A 20,395-nucleotide genomic window follows, 5' to 3' on the forward strand; every position below is an offset into this window, starting at 1 on the left:
GGTTCATCCTGGCGATGATTATGAATAATATGGTGCCTTCCTTCCCCGCCCAGTCACACTGGGTTTTCTCAGCATCTGGGGTTGGATGGGGCCAGGAGCGTGGCTTTGCTACCAGCCTCTGGCCTCTCTCCCCACAGGGCTGCTGGTGCTGCACTGGGAGGCCAATGGCTCCTCATCCTGGGGCTTCAATGCTTCGGTGGGCTCCGCCCGCTGTGGGTCAGGGGGTCCTGGGAGCTGCCCAGTCCCCCAGGAATGCGTGCCCCAGGACGGTGCTGCAGGTGCGGGGCTCTGCCGATGTCCTCAAGGCTGGGCTGGCCCACACTGCCGGATGGCTCTGTGTCCTGAGAACTGCAATGCCCACACTGGGGCAGGAACTTGTAACCAGGTACAGGTGGGAGAGGTCAAGCCTGGTGGGACAGGGCTGGTGATCAGGGCTCCCCTGAGTCCCTTGTCATCCCCCAGAGCCTGGGTGTGTGCATCTGTGCCGAAGGCTTCGGGGGTCCTGACTGCGCCACCAAGTTGGATGGTGGGCAGCTGGTCTGGGAGACCCTCATGGACAGCCGCCTCTCAGCCGTGAGTTGCGGGTACCCACTGTCTAGGGATGGTTGCCCCCAGGTCGTTCTCCCACCTCCACTCCTGGTACCACCCCTACACCCTACACCCAGGCCTGGCACTTTGTCCTGACCCTAGCCTGATCCCTGACGTCCTCACCCACCCGTAGGACACTGCCAGCCGCTTCCTGCACCGCCTGGGCCACACCATGGTGGAGGGACCTGATGCCACCTTGTGGATGTTTGGGGGCCTGGGCCTGCCCCAGGGGCTGCTGGGAAACCTGTACAGGTGAGGACTGCCCTAGGCAGATGGGATTCGCGAATGAGAGAAGGTCACCTCGGGATGCTAAGAGTCACCTCAGAGGAGTGCAGAAAAGCCTCTAAAGTAAAGGACAGCTCAAAGGATACTGGGACAGTTGTCACAGGAGGCTCACCCGGGGACACTTGGGGACCAGAGTACTTATTTAGGTGATGCTACCCCAGGGAATGGTGAGAGGACTGTCATAGGAAGGTCACCCCACGGGATGCAGGGACATCTGTCAGGCAGGGTCACCTTGAAAGATGCTGAGATGATTATAATGAGGCTGCTTTTTTGCACCCTGGCCCCAGGTACTCAGTGAGTGAGCGGCGGTGGACACAGATGCTGGCGGGAGCTGAGGATGGGGGCCCAGGCCCATCGCCCCGCTCCTTCCATGCAGCTGCATATGTGCCTGCTGGCCGTGGTGCCATGTATCTGCTGGGGGGACTCACCGCTGGGGGTGTCACCCGTGATTTCTGGGTCCTCAACCTCACCACCCTGCAATGGCGGCAGGAGAAGGTAAGCAACTCTCCCCAGCCCACTCCCCAGCCCTTCTGCTGGGCCCTGACAGAGACAGCTGTGGTAGCTCCTGCCAGCTTCACCCCCAGAGGAAACAGAAGCCCTGGACTTGAATTTCCTCAGCCATCCTGGGGCACACTGTTGTCTCGAGCCAGTCCTGGGCTGGGACACAGCTTCACTCAGCAGCAGAGAGAGGCCAGGGGAGCAAGGGCTTCCCAAAGCCACACTTCCCAAAGCCACACCAGGCTTGGGCAGGTGGAAATGCCAAGGGGCCCACTGTGCACCTGCCAGGACCCAGGCTGGTCTGACTGGCCCCTGGGGGGTCACTCCTTCCTTAGTACTTCAGGGAGGACTCTGGGGGGCTGAGGATCGCTTCTACCCACAAGGTGACCCCTGACCTCTAGCCCCATCGGTGACCTTGGCCCTCCATCCCTCAGGCCCCCCAGACCGTGGAGCTGCCAGCCGTTGCTGGTCACACCCTTACTGCCCGCCGAGGCCTATCTCTGCTCCTGGTGGGCGGTTATTCCCCGGAAAATGGCTTCAACCAGCAGCTGCTTGAGTACCAGCTGGCGACCGGCACCTGGGTGTCAGGAGCCCAGAGCGGGACACCCCCCACAGGTGGGGCTGGGGACCGGGAGGGGACAGCTCCCATGGACCTCCCGGGCATCCAGGCTTCCTGTGGGCTCTCCGTCCACTCCTGTGCTCTGTGGCCACCTGTTTCCCTCTCTTTCCTGCCCATACGCAGATTCTCAGGACCCCCTCTTGAATGTTCACGTTCTCTGTCTGTCCTTCCCAGACTCCATAATTAACTGCCCACTCCTGGCCACATGTGGCCACCGTCCCCCGCCCCCAGGCTCTGAGCTCCCTGCTCCTCAGGGTTTCTTCCTCAATCTCACTTCCTTTCTTTGATCGCTGTCCCCTAGACATTCTGGATGCCCTGTCTCCCTCCCGAGAGCCTGGTAGAACTTCCTGCCAGTTGAGGACTCCCTTCTCTTTCCCAGAGTCTCTAGTGATTGTCTGTTCGAACCCAAGTGAGAGGGATGGGTGGAGAGAGGCTCCCAGGCCTCCAGCCTCAGTGGTCACTGAACAGGGGGACCGGGAGGCCACTGGGATCAGTGGTGTTGTCAGCCCCTCCCCCAGCCTGTCACCCTGCCCCTCACCAGGTCTCTACGGTCACTCCGCCGTCTACCATGAGGCCACCGACTCCCTCTATGTGTTTGGGGGGTTCCGATTCCATGTGGAGCTGGCAGCCCCATCCCCCGAGCTCTACTCCCTGCACTGTCCTGACCGCACGTGGAGCCTGCTGGCCCCTTCTCAGGGGGCAAAGGTCAGGAAAAGAGGCCCAGACCCATGGATGTATGGGGCAGGAGGGAGGGGCCCTCTTTCCCAGCGCCCCAGGGACTGGCTCCATCCCGGATTCCTGCTTCCCCTCCTTTCTGCGTTCCCTAACTAAGCTGATAACCCCACATCTCCCCTGCTTCCATCCCTGATTTGGAGGAGAGAACCTGAGGCCGGGAGGTCAGAGGCATGAGCTCTGCCCAGCTCTGTCCTGACTTGGTGTGGCCCTGGCAGGCCCCTTCCCCGTCCTGGGTTTTTCCACTCATACAAAGCAGGACCGAGGCTCCCTGCTCTTTCTGCCTTCAAGGCCAAGGAGAATGTGTGTAGGAGGGCAGGGAGCCCTGTCTGCACTGGTTAGAGAGGCTGGTGGTTTCAGTCTACACGTTTCCAAGCCCGTCTTGGGGGCAAGGGGCTAGAAGCAAGAGACTTGAGCCTCACCCCCAGGACGCCCCCACTGTCTCTAGGGAGATTGTGTGAGGAATGTGGGTGGCTCATCTCAAGGGGTCTGGGCTAAGTTCCTAGGGAGCAGCCTGGGTCATGGGGGTTCCGGGAACTCAGGAAGGAGATGGTTCCGTGGGCTGCTCTTGCCGGCACAGGAGGTTTCCTGGAGGAAATCTCACCTCACCTGAAGGAGGTGAGATTTGATGAGAGTTAGGATTGGGTGGGCTGCGGGGGGCAGGTAGAGAAGTGCAGGGGTGACTGGAGGGCTGAGAGGGAGCAGAGGACAGCTCTGACAGCTGTCCTGCCCGCCCCCCTACCCCATCTCCCCAACAGCCCCGTCCCCGGCTTTTCCATGCCTCAGCCCTGTTAGGGGACACCATGGTGGTTCTTGGGGGGCGCTCGGACCCTGACGAGTTCAGCAGCGACGTTCTGCTCTACCAAGTCAACTGCAATGCCTGGCTTCTGCCCGACCTCACCCGTAAGTCCCCATTGTGGCTCCCAGGAGGCTGAGGGACATTGAGGAGGAGCCCCATACCCATCCTGGGACTCCCACTCCTCAGGAGTCACTGGGCCCCTGTAGACCCACTGGCAGAGCTCCCTTCCTTCTATGTTATCTAAACACCAGGAGATGCCCTCCTTCCTTTTTTTTTTTCTTAGAGAAGTTTATTTTTTATTCTGACTGTAAAAGTAACAATGTTCACTGTATATAATTTGTAAAATAGGAAGGAAAAAAACACCCATAATCCCCCTCTCTAGAGACAACCACTATTAGACATGAGGGTGTTTCCTGCCAGTCTTTGCTGTTCATAGGTTAGAAGCGTGCCTGTCACTTGCCTTTTTATTTCAATGTTGTGAGTGACTGTTGTGAGTGTGCTTCTGCGTCTGTCTTCTTTCCTTTTTGCTTCTCTCTCTGATCCTTTGTCTCTTTTTCTGTTTTTGTTAGAGACAGGGTCTCACTCTGTGCCCAGGCTGGAGTGCAGTGATGCTATGTTGGCTCACTGTAGCATCTGCCTTCCAGGCTCAAGCAAGCAATCCTCCCTCCTCAGCCTCCCGAGTAGCTGAGACTACAGCACGCCACCAGGCCTGAATAATTTTTTTTTTTTTGTAGAGACACGTTTTTACTGTGTTGCCCAGGCTGTTCTTGAACTCCTGGGCCCAAGCAGTCTACCTGCCCCAGCCTCCCAAAGTGCTGGGATTTAATTCCCTTTTTCTCTTAATCTGTCTTTTCCACTACTTCATGTCTCTCTCTCTCAATTTTGTTTTTGAGGATTTAAAACAATTGAGGTGAAAGTCGCATAACATAAAATTAACCATCTTTTTTTTTTTTTTTTTGAGATGGAGTCTCGCTCTGTCGCCCAGGCTGGAGGGCAGTGGTGCGATCTCGGCTCACTGCAAGCTCCGCCTCCTGGGTTCACGGCATTCTCCTGCCTCAGCCTCCTGAGGAGCTGGGACTACAGGCGCCTGCCTCCACGCCCGGCTAATTTTTTGTGTTTTTAGTAGAGACGGGGTTTCACCATATTGGCCAGGATGGTCTCGATCTCCTGACTTCATGATCCATCTGCCTTGGCCTCCCAAAGTGCTAGGATTACAGGCATGAGCCACGTGCCCGGTCAAAATTAACCATCTTAGGCTCAAGCCTGTAATCCCAGCACTTTGGGAGGCCGAGGTGGGCAGATCACGAGGTCAGGAGATCGAGACCAACCTGGCTAACACGGTGAAACTCCGTCTCTACTAAAAAATATATAAAAACTAGCCGGGGGAGGTGGCGGGCGCCTGTAGTACCAGCTGCTTTGGGAGGCTGAGGCAGGAGAATGGTGTGAACCCGGGAGGTGGAGCTTGCAGTGAGCTGAGATCCGGTCACTGCACTCCAGCCTGGGTGACAGAGCGAGACTCCGTCTCAAAAAAAAAAAAAATTAACCATCTTAAAAATGCATTGGTGGGGCCAGGCACAGTCGCCTGTAGTCCCAGCTACTCAGAAGACTGAGGCAGGAGAATGGCGTGAACCCGGGAGGCGGAGCTTGCAGTGAGCCAAGATCACACCACTGCCCTCCAGCCTGGACGACAGAGTGAGACTCCATCTCAAAAAAAAAAAAAAAAAAAAATGCATTGGTGGCCTGGCGCAGTGGCTCTACCTTTTTTTTTTTTTGCTTGCTGTCTCTCCTCATGTATTTCCTCTGTTTCTGCTCTTTTTTTTTTTTTTTGAGACATGGTCTTGTTCTGTTGCCCAGGCTGGAGTGCAGTGCACTGCAGCCTCAACCTCCTGGGCTCAAGTGATCCTTCTACTTTAGCCTTCCAAGTAGCTGGGGCCACAGGTGCATACCACCATGCCCCACTAATTTTTTATTGTTTATAGAGACGAGGTCTTTCTATGTTGCCCAGGCTGGTCTTGAACTCCTGGGCTCAAGCAGTCCTCCCGCCTCAGCCTCCCAAAGTGTTGGGATCAGAGGTGTGAGTCACCACATTTGGTCTTGTTTCTGCTCTCCTTTGACCCTGTGTTTCTCCTCTCTCCCTGCATCCTTCTCTGACTGGCATCATGGTGTGGGTCTCTTCCTGGAGTCTCCTGCTCTCTCTTTGTCTGAATACCCCATCTTTCCTTAGGCCCAGCCTCTGTGGGACCCCCAGTGGAGGAGTCTGTGGCCCATGCTGTGGCAGCAGTCGGGGGCCGCCTGTACATCTCCGGGGGTTTCGGGGGAGTGGCCCTGGGCCGCCTGCTGGCACTGACCCTGCCCCCTGACCCCTGCCGCCTGCTGTCCTCACCCGAAGCTTGTAACCAGTCTGGGGCCTGCACCTGGTGCCATGGGGCCTGCTTGTCCGGGGATCAGGCCCACAGGTAACCATGGCGACCATGGCAGGCAGTGGGGAGTGGAGCCCTCTGAAGGGGGTCCTGTGCTAGGCCACACCAGGACAGAGGCCTCAGGAGTACACTGTCTGGTTCAGGAAAGGGGTGAATCACCGCAGGCAGGGTGGCCGGGGGAGCTCTGAGTGGGGACACCTGCCTGGGACTGGCGTCTCATGCAAGAATACTTGCTGGAGGAGCTGAGTCCGAGCTGGGCCATAAAAGAACGGTAGAGTGGAGACCATCAGTGATTCAGAAGTGAGGCTGAGACTGGAAGCCGGAGGGGGTCAGCTCAGACAGGGCTTCCTGTGCCTGGCAGAGGCACTGGCTCCATCCAGCTCCGCAGACTCCTCAGCTGCGGTTCCGGAAATCCAGACATCCTGGACACTGAAAGTGCTTTCCTAAGCCTAGCACAGACTCACCTGGCTGCCAGTCACCCTCACTGATGTGAGGCTAATAGTGAGCCTTATTCGCCCAGTGGGTGTGTTGTCAGTTACTACAAGAATGTTAATGGTTTGATTACGGGGTGCTCCTTCCCCCAGACCCTACTGGAGGTGTTGCGTAACAGTGGGTACACCCACTGCTCTTCTAAAATCCAGAACAGTCTGAAATGTGTGTACCTCTTGGGATTTGGGGTAAGGGATTGTGGACCCCCACTGTGCAGGGCAGGGAGCCATGGAAGAAGGCCTGAGCAGGACAGGGCAGGGATGGACCTAGGCAGTGAGATCCCTGGAGCTGTTGTGAGGGATAGAGTAACGAGAGGCTGCAGGTGGGGACCAGGTTGGGCAAGGGGCTGCAGGAATGGGGAGGAGGGGATGGTCAGAGAGAAATCCAGGAGGCAGAAGTCTTCGGTGGCTGCATGGGTGGGAGGACCTGTGGTGTGGTCCAGCATCTGCGGTCTGGGTGACAGGTGGATGTGGGACCATCTATTACCAAGTAGGGGTAGGGAGAGCCAGGCCTAGGAGGCCTGTGCTGTGTCCTGCTTGGGATGCAGGGTTGGGGACCTGCAGGACAGTGTCTGGGAGGCAGAAGGAGGGGGTCTGGATGGATGTGAGTGAGCCAGGCCTCATTCCCTTTAGACTGGGCTGTGGGGGCTCCCCCTGCTCCCCAATGCCTCGCTCCCCGGAGGAATGTCGACGTCTCCGGACCTGCAGTGAGTGCCTGGCCCGCCATCCTCGGACCCTGCAACCTGGAGATGGAGAGGTGAGTGGTGGGGGAGACGGGGATGAGAAGCGGCAGGTGTAGGGCAGGGAGGTCCTGGTCTCTACTCTGGTCAACTGTCCCACCCACCCCAGGGTCTCAGGAACCACCGAGCTCTCAGCTGGCTCAGGAGGGGTGCTGAGGGCCCCATCCAGCCTGTCTTCCCTCACCAGGCATCCGCTCCCCGCTGTAAGTGGTGTACCAACTGCCCCGAGGGTGCTTGCATTGGACGCAATGGGTCCTGCACCTCTGAGAATGACTGTCGGATCAACCAGCGAGAGGTCTTCTGGGCAGGGAACTGCTCCGAGGCTGCGTGCGGGGCTGCCGACTGCGAGCAGTGCACGCGGGAGGGCAAATGCATGTGGACACGGCAGTTCAAGAGGACGGGTGAGCAGTGGGCCCAGTTCCTGAGAGGGGAGTCTTGGGGCCTGGACTCCTGGGTCTGAGGGAGGAGGGGCTGGGGGCCTGGACTCCTAAGTCTGAGGGAGGAGGGACTGGGCCTTGATTCCTGGGTCTGACGGAGGAGGGGCTGGGGGCCTGGACTCCTGGGTCTGAGGGAGGAGGGACTGGGCCTTGATTCCTGGGTCTGACGGAGGAGGGGCTGGGGGCCTGGACTCCTGGGTCTGAGGGAGGAGGGACTGGGCCTTAATTTCTGGGTCTGACGGAGGAGGGGCTGGGGGCCTGGACTCCTGGGTCTGAGGGAGGAGGGACTGGGCCTTGATTCCTGGGTCTGAGGGAGGAGGAGCTGGGCCTGAGCTCCTGGGTCTGAGGGAGGAGGGGCTGAGCTTGTGATCTCCTGGGTCTGAGGTTCTAATCCCCATGCCCCACCCCCAGGGGAGACCCGCCGCATCCTGTCCGTGCAGCCCACCTATGACTGGACCTGTTTCAGCCACTCTCTGCTGAATGTGTCCCCCATGCCGGTGGAATCATCACCCCCACTGCCCTGCCCCACCCCTTGTCACCTCCTACCCAACTGCACCTCCTGCCTGGACTCTAAGGGAGCGGATGGGGGCTGGCAGCACTGTGTCTGGAGCAGCAGCCTGCAGCAGGTACTGTACCCAGCCAGGACCATGCCAGGCAAGGGCCCGGGCAGGTCTCCCTCCTCTCTGCCCTGGCGGGGACCTTTCTTCCACCATCTCCTCCACCCTCCTCCTTCCATCTCCCTGGCTCTAGCCACAGTCCTGCTTCCTTCTGGTGCCACCATCTCTTTCCTCCCTCGTTGCCTTGTGAGGGTCCCTGCTGTGTCCTCCAGCCATGCTTCTGTGTGTTTCCACTTTCCCAGCCCCCAGCCTCTGCCTCTCCAACTCTTGTCCATGGTATCATGGTCTCCTCATCCTTTCCATGACTTTAAACATTTTTAAATTTAATTTTTATTGTTAATTTTGTTGATATAATTCATAGGTTCACATCCACGACTCTTAATACTTTCCTCTTCAACCTCCCAAACATTTTCTGTTTCCCTCCTCTCTCTCTTTCTCTCTCTACCGATGGAACTTTTGGTTGTAAGAAAGAGACACTCCCTCGAGCTGGTTTTGTTATAAGGAAGTGGGGGTATTTGATGGACTCTGAGAGTAGGAAGTGTTGATGCTCTGCCGCTCTCAGGCCACATGACCCATAATCTTCTCAGCTGTTCTCTGCACTTCTCCATTGTCTGCTTTCTCTCGGCCTGATGTCAACACACATGGCCTCAGATGGTGGCCTTGACTCCCAGTATAGATGCCTTCTAATTCCAGAGACCACGTTCATCTCTGTGTTTGTCGGTTAGCTCACATTCTCGAGGAGAAACTCTGACTTAGTGCACGAGCTACATGTCCAGCCTTGGTGTAGTGGGATGTGGCCAGGGAGGGCTAGGAGCATGCCGTTCAAATGTGGCAGGTCAGATCTAGGCCTCTTCTAGGCTGTGGGGTGGAGAGATCATTCCTGAAGGTGGGTGTGGCCTAGGCAGGCATGTGTGTACCCGTGACAGTCCACCCCTTGGACTGCCCAGCGCATGCTCTCTTGTTTCCAGAAAGTCCATTCCAAAGATGCTTCCGCCTGACATGATTAAACTGTTGCGGTGGCAGACAAAGGCATTCGCACCCCACCCCACTGCCCCCCAGTGGGAGACAAGACACATTCACCTCCCACTGTCCCATGTGGAAGCACTGTCACTCAGCCAGAGTCCACTCCTCATTCATACTTCGATTGTGCAAGACCCACTGGAGGCAAAACTACTCACCATCCCACAACCCATGAACTAAGTGATCAGTCCAGCCACCCAGACACTAGTAGACAACAGTGCAGGGATGTGGGACACTTGCCATTTTGAGAGGTGGACTAAAGAAACCAACAATGCTTCATGGAAATCCGAGACCAGGAGGGCAGGGTGTGGAGGACCAAGAATCCCACAGACCTTGGCATCCAGTGCTAGGAGCCCTGCCTGGGAGTGGTACATATAGCTCTCACCGGGAGGTAGTTTGCCTTGTGATCAAAAGCTCAGGCTGTGAAGTCAGTGGGGTCTGGGTTTGACTCCAGCTTGGCCACTTCCTGGCTGTTTGACTTTGGATGAGTGACTTCCCCTCTCCGAGACCTCAGGGAGAGTTAGCTAAAATGGGAATCATTTCACTAGATCCTGTCCCCTAGGGAGGTTGTACCATTTAAGTGGGGGATAATTTACTTAGAGCATAGAGCAATGCCTGCCATTCAGGAAGGACTAAAAAATGGTTAATGATCATGATCATTGTTATTGTAATGAGCAGTGGTGAGAGGGCCAATCTGGCTGACCCAAGTCCTGCCACTGGGAGGGTTCCCAGTCTCCATTGTATGGGACACACCAAGAGGGTGGCTGCGGGAACTCCCCATGGGGGCTCTCGATGTGGCCAGAAGGGCAGAAGCCCCTGTGATTTTGGTCTGTGGTAAAGCAGGGGCCTCTTGTCTCCAAGCCTGGGGTTCTACTGGTGGTATGGGTACTCCCCAGATATTATCGAAATTTCCATCATTTATCTTTGTGGGAGCTCCAGGAACCAGAAGGCATACCCACAGTCCTGTGGGCATGCACTGTTCCCCCAGCCTCTTGGTGCCTGCCAGGTTCTCACATGCCTGAAGAGCTGGGATGGCTAAGGAGATTGGGGAGTGGCCAGGAGGGAGGCAAGGGGATGAGGTGGGGCCAGTGAATTGGAGCGCACAGCCTGCTCACAGGGGCCAGACGAGCATAGTGTTGATGGTGTATGTGAATGTGAGAGGGGACTTTTGCCAGACCTTCTATGAAACCTCATAGCTTTAAAGTGCTGGCTTAGCTGGGTGTGGTGGCTCAGGCCTATAATCTCAACACTTCAAGAAGCTGAGACAGATTGATTGCTTGAGGCCAGGAGTTCGAGATCTGCCTGGGCAACATAGCAAAACCCTCATCTCTACAAAAAAAAAAATTGGCCAGGTATGGTGGTGTGTGTCTGTAGTCCCAGCTACTTGGGAGGCTGAGGTGGGAGGATCACTTGTGCCTGGGAGGTTGAGGCTGCAGTGAGCCATGATTATGGCATTGCACTCCAGCCTAGGTGACAGAGCGAGACCCCATCTCTAAAACAAAAGAAAACAAAACAAAAAAAATTAGTCTGGGCGCTGTGGCTCACGCCTGTAATCCCAGCACTTTGGGAGGCCAAGGTGGGTGGATCATGAGGTCAGGAGTTCAAGACCAGCCTGACCAATATGGTGAAACCCTGTCTCTACTAAAAATACAGAAATTAGCCAGGCGCGGTGGCACATGCCTGTAATCCCAGCTACTCGGGAGGCTGAGGCAGGAGAGTCGCTTGAACTTGGGTGGCAGAGGTTGCAGTGAGCTGAGATTGTGCCACTGCACTCCAGCCTCGGTGACAGAGTAAAACTCTGTCTAAAAAAAAAAAAAAAAAGAAGTGTTGGCTTAGATTCCACCACACAAATCAAACATAACAGGTGAGACCTGTTGTGATTTGGCTCAAGGGCTGCCTGATTCTAACCTTCCAGCATTGTTCTTTTTTTTTTTTTTTTTTTTTTTTTTTTTTTTTTTTTGAGACGGAGTCTCACTCTGCCGCCCAGGCTGGAGTGCAGTGGCCGGATCTCAGCTCACTGCAAGCTCCGCCTCCTGGGTTCACGCCATTCTCCTGCCTCAGCCTCCCGAGTAGCTGGGACTACAGGCGTCCGCCACATCGCCTGGCTAGTTTTTTGTATTTTTTTTAGTAGAGACGGGGTTTCACCGTGTTAGCCAGGATAGTCTCGATCTCCTGACCTCGTGATCCACCCGTCTCGGCCTCCCAGAGTGCTGGGATTACAGGCTTGAGCCACCGCGCCCGGCCTCTTTTTTTCTTTTTTTGGAAACGGAGTCTCGCTCTGTCGCCTAGGCTGTAGTGCAATGGTGCGATCTCAGCTCACTGCAGTCTCCACCTCCTGAGTTCGAGTGATTCTCCTGCCTCAGCCTCCTGAGTAGCTGGGACTACAGACGCATGCCACCACACCCGGCTAATTTTTGTATTTTTAGTAGAGACCGGGTGTCACCATATTGGCCAGGCTGGGCTCGAACTCCTGGCCTTTTGATCCACCTGCCTTGGCTTCCCAAAGTGCTGGGATTACAGGTGTGAGCCACCGCCTGGCCCAGCATTGTTCTTTTTAATGACTTTGGCCTGTGAGTCTGGGGCAGGCAGCGAAGACACCCTTCTCTGGTCTGCCTCCTTCCTCCCATCCACCCTCCCTCTCTTCAGCGAATTTATCATTGAGCACCTTCTTTCTGCTGGGCGCTTTGCTAGGCTGGGGGGAATGTCAGCAGACGAGCTAGAGTCCTGCTCTCAGAACTTATGTTCATACACCTTTTCCATGAACTCAGGAAATGCAGTGTATGGTGTTGGGCATCTTTGCATTTGGTCACTAGGGAGATCACAGCAGAAAGTGCTGTCCAGGACTGAGGATTCAGGGTGCTCTACCCCTCCCAGATTGTCCCACCATCTGCCAACAAGCGTCCTAAATTTAGATCTGGAAGCCCAGCCCAGCAGAGAATTTGCCTCTGGCAGTTCAGCAAGTCTCAGCTCTTTGCAGGCCCCTCAGTGGGCTCAGAGCTCCAGCCACAGCAGTCAGGGTTTTCTATTTTAGGATTCCATGGTTGCTTTGCCTTTTCTTAAGTGCTTTCAGGCAGCCAGCCCAGATTAATCTCTTTCCTCTTATACTTCACTTATGGCCCAAGCAATAAATAAAATGCCTGTATTATACACTGAGGTAAGTTCCCAAGAGCCTGAATCTCATTGTGCACATTTTTGGGGTCCTGACATATAAATATGGCTTGTGAGTTGCTACCCACCCCCTAACCAAGGACTCATCAGCTTCTCAGTGTGGGGTGGGAGAAGCCTTTTTTTTGTTTTTGCCTCAGCAGCCACATTTTTTCTTCTTTTTCTTTTTCTTTTTTTTTTGAGATGAGTCTCGCTGTGTCGCCCAGGCTGGAGTGCAGTGACACGATCTCGGCTCACTGCAAGCTCTGCCTCCCGGGTTCACGCCATTCTCCTGCCTCAGCCTCCTGTGTAGCCGGGACTACAGGCACCCGCCACCACACCCGGCTAATTTTTTCTATTTTTAGTAGAGACGGGGTTTCACCGTGTTAGCCAGGGTGGTCTCGATCTCCTGACCTCGTGATCCACCCGCCTTGGCCTCCCAAAGTGCTGGGATTACATTTTTCTAAGAAACTGGTTTGCAACCCCACTCCTGATACTCTTTTCTATCTGTTTCTCGGATCGTTGCCATTGTTCCTTTACCTGGAAGAAACAGAAGCGCTCTTAGTGAGGAGGGGAACTCCCTCCACCAATACAGTGGTACCTGTTGGAACCCAGGGTAGAAAGTACAGCAGGGCCTCATGAGGAACTGGAGACAGAGCCTGGACAGCTGCCTTTCCATCTGTCTTTGGGGCACGTGGTTCTCATCTCTGTCTCTTTCTGCAGCCTGCTCTTTTCCTGTCTGTCTGCGTCCTCTTTCTTTGATCATCATTTGCTTATCTAAACAATCCCTTCTACCCAAGTCTACGTGATCTTCCAGTTTATTTTCTTTTTTTGAGACAGGGTCTTACTCTGTTGTCCAGGCTGGAGTGCAGTGGTGCAGTCACGACTCATTGCAGCCTCAACCTCCCGGGCCCACAAAATCCTTCCACCTCAGCCCCCCAAGTAGCTGGGTCTATAGGTGTGTGCCACCATGCCCAGCTAATTTTTTATTTTTTGTAGAGATGGTGTCTCACTGTGCTGCCCAGGCTGGTCTGGAACTCTTGGGCTCAAGTGATCCTTCCACTGTAGCCTCGCAAAGTATTGGGATTACAGGTGTGAGCCACTGCGGCCAGGCAACCTTCCAGTTTCAAGATCCTCCCTAGCCCGACTTCCAGCCTTGGGGTGTAGTTACAAATGCTTGAGAGGGAAAACCTGAAGACCCCAGTTAGTGTCCACTTTGCTCTAGCTGTCTGTGGCCAGGGAGGGGCGAGACCTCAAAGAGGGTGTGGTCTGGGAAGATACCCAGAATGTGTTTGTTTAACCTTATTTCCCCACCTCTCTCTTCCCTGCATCCCCATCCCCCTCCCCTCCCCATACAGTGTCTGAGCCCTTCCTACCTGCCACTGCGATGTATGGCCGGAGGCTGTGGGCGGCTGCTCCGGGGACCTGAGAGCTGCTCCCTGGGCTGTGCTCAGGCAACCCAGTGTGCCTCGTGCCTGCGGCGCCCCCATTGTGGCTGGTGTGCCTGGGGGGGGCAGGATGGAGGCGGCCGCTGCATGGAGGGTGGACTCAGCGGCCCCCGTGATGGTGAGAGGGCTTTGGACATGGGGGAGAGGGATTGGCCCCCATTGTGGCTGGTGTGCCTGGGGGGGGCAGGATGGAGGCGGCCGCTGCATGGAGGGTGGACTCAGCGGCCCCCGTGATGGTGAGAGGGCTTTGGACATGGGGGAGAGGGATTGGCCCTTGGCTGGTGTCTGATACAGTGAACATGGGGGTACTGGGCCAGACCCAGAGGTGGGACTCAGAGGAAGCAGGAGGGAGGGCCTAGGCGGCTGGGGCAGGTGGTACAGAGGTCCAGGTAAAACGCTATATCCCTGGTGCTAGGGCTGACGTGTGGGCGTCCGGGGGCCTCCTGGGCCTTCCTGTCTTGCCCCCCCGAGGACGAGTGTGCAAACGGGCACCACGACTGCAACGAGACGCAGAATTGCCACGACCAGCCCCATGGCTATGAGTGCAGCTGCAAGACAGGCTACACCATGGACAAGTGAGGCTGCAGGTGGCGCGGGGCCAGACAGGCTAGGGTGGGAGAGTCTGTGGGAGCAGTAATGGATGAGGCCTAGAGCCAAGCAGGATGGAAGAAAAGAAAGCTTGAGGCATGAAGGCAGTGGGATTGATCCCGGAAGGGCAAGTGTGGTGAGACTGAGCAGGGAAGAATGAGTTTCATAGGGTACCCCAGTGGCCAGGCACAGTGACTCATGCCTGTAATACCAGCACTTTGGGAGGCCAAGGCAGGTGGATCACTTAAGGCCAGGAGTTTGAGACCAGCCCATAGGGAGACCCCATCTGTACAAAAAAATCAAAAAAAGAATAGGGTACCCTCAAAAGAGGAGAGGGGTTGTGGGCTACACCTGGAGTGGGCTAGATCCTGAAGAGGAGATAGCAATGGGACAGAGCAGGGATGAGCAGCCAGTTGAGAAGAGGGTGGGGTAGTGGGTTGGGCGCTAGGCCATGGAGCCATGGGGAGGGTGGCCACCTGCCCTGACCCCCACTTTGCCCCTGCAGCGTGACAGGGCTGTGCCGCCCTGTGTGCGCCCAGGGCTGCGTGAACGGCTCATGCGTGGAGCCCGACCACTGCCGCTGCCACTTTGGCTTTGTGGGCCGCAACTGCTCCACAGAATGCCGCTGCAACCGCCACAGTGAATGTGCTGGTGTTGGGGCGCGCGACCACTGCCTGCTCTGCCGCAACCACACCAAGGTGGGCCTTCTGGGGCCTCAGACCCCTGACCCTGGGACCCAGGCCCTTGCTTGCCTTCTTCCCACACTCAGGCAGCTCACATCTCATTCTGAGCCCTGATAAGCCAGGAATAGATAAGCCAGAGCCTTGTCCCAGGGAGATGTGTGGAGACTTGGGGGACGCTGCCTGGGTTTGGATCCCAGAGGATCTGCCCTGGACTAGTGGACGGAGTGGGAGCTGGGCCAGGAGGACAGGCACGTGGAGGAGGATTTGAGATAATGGAGGGAAGGGCTTTTGAGCTCAGGACTTTGGGCTGCAGGTGTGCAAGGGAAGGCAGGGGCTAAATCCCAGGGAGGCTGGGATTGTCCAAACCAGGTAGCCGAGCCTCTGCTGCCCTCCCATGGGCTCTCAGAACCAGCCCCTGTGCCCCTCACGCCCTCCTACCCCAGGTGACTCTCCAGTCTCTCTGACCACCCTGTCCTCGGTTCTCAGGGCAGCCACTGTGAGCAGTGCCTCCCGCTGTTTGTGGGTTCAGCTGTTGGGGGCGGGACCTGCCGGCCTTGCCACACCTTCTGTCGTGGAAATAGCCACGTCTGCATCTCCAAGAAGGAGTTCGAAATGGCCAAGGGAGAGCCACAGAAGTACTCACTGGACCCAGAGGAGGTGAAAGAGAGTGGGGTCAGATGCCTGGGTCTGAGGGAGGAGGGGCTGGGGAGCTCCTGGGTCTGAGGGAGGAGGGGGCTGGAGACCTGGACCCTTGGGTCTGAGGGAGGAGGGGCTGGAGGCCTGGATTCCTGGGTCTGAGCATAGAGGCTGGAGTCTTGGACTCCTGGGTCTGAGGGAAGAAGGGCTGGGGCCTGGACTCCTGGGTCTGAGGGAGGAGAGGGTGGGAGCCTGGACTCCTGGGTCTGAGGGAAGGAGTGGGCTGGTCCATGCCTTTCTGTGATCACACTGTCCTTCCTTGGCCAGATTGAAAACTGGGTGACAGAGGGTCCTAGTGAAGACGAGGCCATGTGTGTGAACTGCCAGAATAACAGCTATGGGGAGAAATGCGAGAGCTGCCTGCAGGGCTACTTCCTCCTGGACGGGAAGTGCACTAAGTAAGAGGAACGGGGGTGCCGGAGATCTGGCCCTTCTCACTGGGAGAAACTCTAGAGCCAGACCCCCTCCTTAGTCCTCCGCCCCTAGTCAGGAGAGGATGACATCCCCAGGGAGCGCCCAGGCTAAGTTCGGGGTAGGGAAGGAACTGGAATGTGATGCCACTGCCTACCTCCAAGGCTAGTGCTGAAGTGCAGGCCACAGAGCGGCCCGATCGAGAACAAGATGGGACGGCTGAGGGCAGAGGCCTTGGAACAACCTCCCCTTTCCATCTCCTTCTTTCTGGGTGTTCAGTGAGTGCTGGAGTCTGTGCAACTTGGGTTCCAATCCCAATGGCAATTTAACTGCTTTGTGGCCTTGGGCAAACAGCTTGACCTCTGTGAACCTCAGTTTCCTCTTCTGGCCTGTTGCACAGAGTTGAGCTCACATAGAGGGTGTCCATCCTGGACCGCTGCAGGCCATGGGGGCTCCGTAACCCTCAACTTCTTCCCCAGATGCCAGTGTAACGGCCACGCGGACACATGTAACGAGCAGGATGGGACGGGCTGTCCGTGTCAGAACAACACAGAGACAGGCACATGCCAGGGCAGCTCCCCCAGTGACCGTCGAGACTGCTACAAGTACCAGGTGCGGCTGCAGAAGCGAGTGATAGGCCAAGGGCCTTACACCTTGTAGAGGTCAGGGCTGGGATGAGGTAGCCAGGCTCGGGCAGGACTGACAACATGGTTCTGAATCAGTGGTTTTGGGATCAAGGGCAGCTTGACAGACTGTTCCTGAGCCCCATTCAGTTATAGGACCTGGGCGGTGATGCTGGGGACCCAGATATGAGCCTCTGGGGGACTCTCAGACTGGTTGGGAGACAGTCTCCATTACAAGTAGTCACAGCTAAAGGTGGCACATGCCAGAAAATCTATCTCATGGTAGCTGCACCGAAAAAAGAAGATGGGCTGGGCATGGTTGCTCATGCCTGTAATCCCAGAACTTTGGGAGGCTGAGGCGGGAGGATCACTTGAGCCCAGGAGTTCAAGACCAGTCTGGGCCACATAGTGAGACCCCATCTCTGAAAAAAATTTAAAAATTAGCCTGGGCCGGGCGCGGTGGCTCAAGCCTGTAATCCCAGCACTTTGGGAGGCCGAGACGGGTGGATCACAAGGTCAGGAGATCGAGACCATCCTGGCTAACACAGTGAAACCCCGTCTCTACTAAAAAATACAAAAAACTAGCCGGGCGAGCTGGCGGGCGCCTGTGGTCCCAGCTACTCGGGAGGCTGAGGCAGGAGAATGGCGTGAACCCGGGAGGCGGAGCTTGCAGTGAGCTGAGATCAGGCCACTGCACTCCAGCCTGGGCGACAGAGCGAGACTCCGTCTCAAAAAAAAAAAAAAAAAAAAATTAGCCTGGCATGGTGGTGCACATCTGTGGTCCCAGCTACTTGGGAGGTGGAAGTGGGAGGATTGCTTGAGCCCAGGAGGTGGAGGCTGCAGGTTCTGTCTCCAAAAAAAAAAAAAAAAAAAAGAAAGAAAGAAAGAAAGAAAAAAACAGAAGACAAGAAAATGTATTGACTCTAAGAACTGAGGGTCTGGGGTCTGCCTTCAGGACTGGCTGGATCCAGGTACTCACACAATGCCATCAGGAGTCTCTCTGCATCTTGACTCTGCTTTCCTCTGCATTGGCTTCATTTTCAGGCAGATTCTTCCCAGTTGGCAGACCCCCTCTGATGAACTGAGGCTAGCAGAGATCTCATATCATTTAATACCCAGATTCAAATTCCCCTGGAGTGCATTTCCCTTTTTCTTCTGCACAGAGGCTCCTGGAGCGCCTGCACTGGCCACCTGGGTGGCTGCTGTGTTCCGGACTTGCCTCTATAATGTCCCAGGCTCCCTCCTCAGAGTACAGTTCCCGCCACCTCACCCAGCCATCTTCTCTCTCCAGTCCCAGAGGGATGAGAAAGTCCCTTGCTCTCAGTCTCCCTTGCCCATCTATGGAAACATAATAGCTGCAAAGATGCAACCCCACCCCAAATGGCAACAGTTTTACAAGCCTTACTGACCCCTAACATTTCTATCTTGGGCCAGAATTTCTCCTTTTACATTTTATTTTTTTAATTTGTAATTTAATTTAATGTTTTTGGACACAGAGTCTTGCTCTGTTGCCCAGGCTGGAGTGCAGTGGTGTGATCTTTGCTTGCGGCAACCTCCACTTTCTGGGTTCAAGGGATTTTCCTGCCTCAGCTTCCTGAGTGGCTGGGACTACAGGCATGTGCCACCATGCCTGGCTGATTTTCTATATTTGAGTAGAGATGGGGTTTCACCATGTTGCCCAGGCTAATCTCAAACTTCTGAGCTCAGGCAATCCGCCCGCCTTGGCCTCCCAAAGTGCTAGGATTACAGACGTGAGTCACCACACCCAGCCCAGAGTTTCTGCCTTCTTGATAAGGGAAAGGCCTATTGACTTTTACCAGGGAGTCTCAGAGATTAAATCAGACCTCCTCCTCTACCAGGTCTGTTGGCTGCTCAGAAGTAGTAGTTTTTCTTGTTTGTTTGTTTTTTTTTTGAGACGGAGTCTCACTCTGTCACCAGGCTGGAGTGCAGTGGCGCCATCTTGGCTTGCTGCAACCTCCGCCTCCCAGGTTCAAGGGATTCTCCTGCCTCAGTCTTCTGAGTAGCTGGGACTACAGGCGCATACTACCACGCCTGGCTAATTTTTGTATTTTTAGTAGAGACGGAGTTTCACCATGTTGGCCAGGATGGTCTCAATCTCTTAACCTTATGATCTGCCCACCTTAGCCTTCCAAAGTGCTGGGATCACAGGCGTGAGTCACTGCGCCTGGCCGGTTCTTTTTTTTAATGTATTTATTTTTGAGATAGGGTCTGGCTCTTTCACCCAGGCTGGAGTGCGGTGGTGCGATCTCGGCTCACTGCAACCTCTGCCTCCCCGGTTTCCGTCATTCTCCCACCTCAGCCTCCTGAGTAGCTGGAACTACAAGCATTGCGCTATCATACCTGGCTAATTTTTTTTTTTTTAGAGATGGGGTTTTAACCATGTTGCCCAGGCTAGTCTTGAACTCCTGAGCTCAAGCAATCCACTCACCTTGGCTTCTCAAAGTGTTGGGATTATAGGCATGACCCACCGTGCCTGGTCAGGCTTTTGGTTTTTTTTTTTTTTTTTTTTTTTTTTGATACTGGGCTTACTCTGTCACCCAGGCTAGAGTATAATGGTGCAATCATAGTTCACTGCAACCTTGAACTCCTGAGCTCAAGTGATCCTCCTGCCTCACCCTCCTGAGGAACTGTAATTATAGGTACACACCACCATGCCTGGCTAATTTAAATTTTTTTTTTTAAAGATGGGGGTCTTACTGTGTTGCCCAGACTGGTCTCGAACTCCTGGGCACAAGCGGCACTCCTGCCTCAGCCTCCCGAAGCAGTGGGATTACAGGCATGAGTCACTGCGCCTGTTTTCTCTTGGTTCTAATAGTGATTGCAGTAATAACTAGAATGCCAGGAGCACCTGCCACAGAGCTGGATGCTGTGCTGTGTAGACAGTGGTGACAGCATAGATGTGAAAGACTTTGCAAGACTGTGCTGGGGCCTCAGTGGGGTACAGACTTAAGAGGAAGACAGATTCAGAGACATCAAATGTCCTAGCTGGGCACAGTGACTCATGCCAGCACTTTGAGAGGCTGAGGCGGGCAGATCACTTGAGGTCAGGAGTTCGAGACCAGCCTGGCCAACATGATGAAACCCCTTCTCTACTAAAAATACAAAAATTAGTTGGGCGTGGTGGCAGGCACCTGTAATCCCAGCTACTCGGGAGGCTGAGGCAGGAGAATTGCTTGAACGTGGGAGGCAAAGGTTGCAGTGAGCCAGGATCACACCACTGCACTCCTGCCTGGGCAACAGAGCAAGACTCTGTCTCAGAAAAAAAAAAAAAAAAAAAAAAAGAAGTATCACCCCAGATCAGGTGGTCAGTTAGGCTTGGAGCCTGGAGTGACCCTGATCTGATCTCAGAACTTGAGTGGTTTCCACTAAGCCACAGGAATCTTAGCCGTTATCCATCCAGCCACACATTCATTCAGCACATAGTCATTGAGCACCTAGTATATGGCAAGCATGTGTGGGTTGCTGGGGACACAGTAGGGAACAAAGCAGGCAAATATTCTGTTTTTAGGAGTTTGTATTCTCATGGAGGCATCCAGAA

At 55.3% G+C, this 20,395-nt stretch overlaps 1 protein-coding gene across 3 annotated transcripts in view; it reads left to right on the plus strand.

Annotated features, from left to right (window-relative positions):
• Window positions 1-20,395, plus strand: part of MEGF8 (multiple EGF like domains 8) — a 53,719-nt gene that overhangs the window by 29,326 nt on the left and 3,998 nt on the right. For 2 of the 3 annotated variants that reach the window (XM_050768389.1, XM_050768390.1), the window contains exons 24-40: window positions 138-385; window positions 463-573; window positions 722-840; window positions 1,161-1,368; window positions 1,806-1,986; window positions 2,532-2,695; window positions 3,481-3,625; window positions 5,746-5,977; window positions 7,063-7,186; window positions 7,357-7,570; window positions 8,018-8,232; window positions 13,746-13,953; window positions 14,251-14,410; window positions 14,929-15,121; window positions 15,593-15,763; window positions 16,070-16,200; window positions 16,693-16,825. In XM_050768389.1, the coding sequence (XP_050624346.1) occupies window positions 138-385; window positions 463-573; window positions 722-840; window positions 1,161-1,368; window positions 1,806-1,986; window positions 2,532-2,695; window positions 3,481-3,625; window positions 5,746-5,977; window positions 7,063-7,186; window positions 7,357-7,570; window positions 8,018-8,232; window positions 13,746-13,953; window positions 14,251-14,410; window positions 14,929-15,121; window positions 15,593-15,763; window positions 16,070-16,200; window positions 16,693-16,825 (2,957 nt within the window). The remainder of the gene's footprint in view (window positions 1-137; window positions 386-462; window positions 574-721; window positions 841-1,160; window positions 1,369-1,805; window positions 1,987-2,531; window positions 2,696-3,480; window positions 3,626-5,745; window positions 5,978-7,062; window positions 7,187-7,356; window positions 7,571-8,017; window positions 8,233-13,745; window positions 13,954-14,250; window positions 14,411-14,928; window positions 15,122-15,592; window positions 15,764-16,069; window positions 16,201-16,692; window positions 16,826-20,395) is intronic. The other variant, XM_050768391.1, reaches the window with a different exon arrangement.

This window comes from Macaca thibetana, chromosome 19, assembly GCF_024542745.1.
Source record: "Macaca thibetana thibetana isolate TM-01 chromosome 19, ASM2454274v1, whole genome shotgun sequence".
NCBI classification, from domain to species: Eukaryota; Metazoa; Chordata; class Mammalia; order Primates; family Cercopithecidae; genus Macaca; species Macaca thibetana.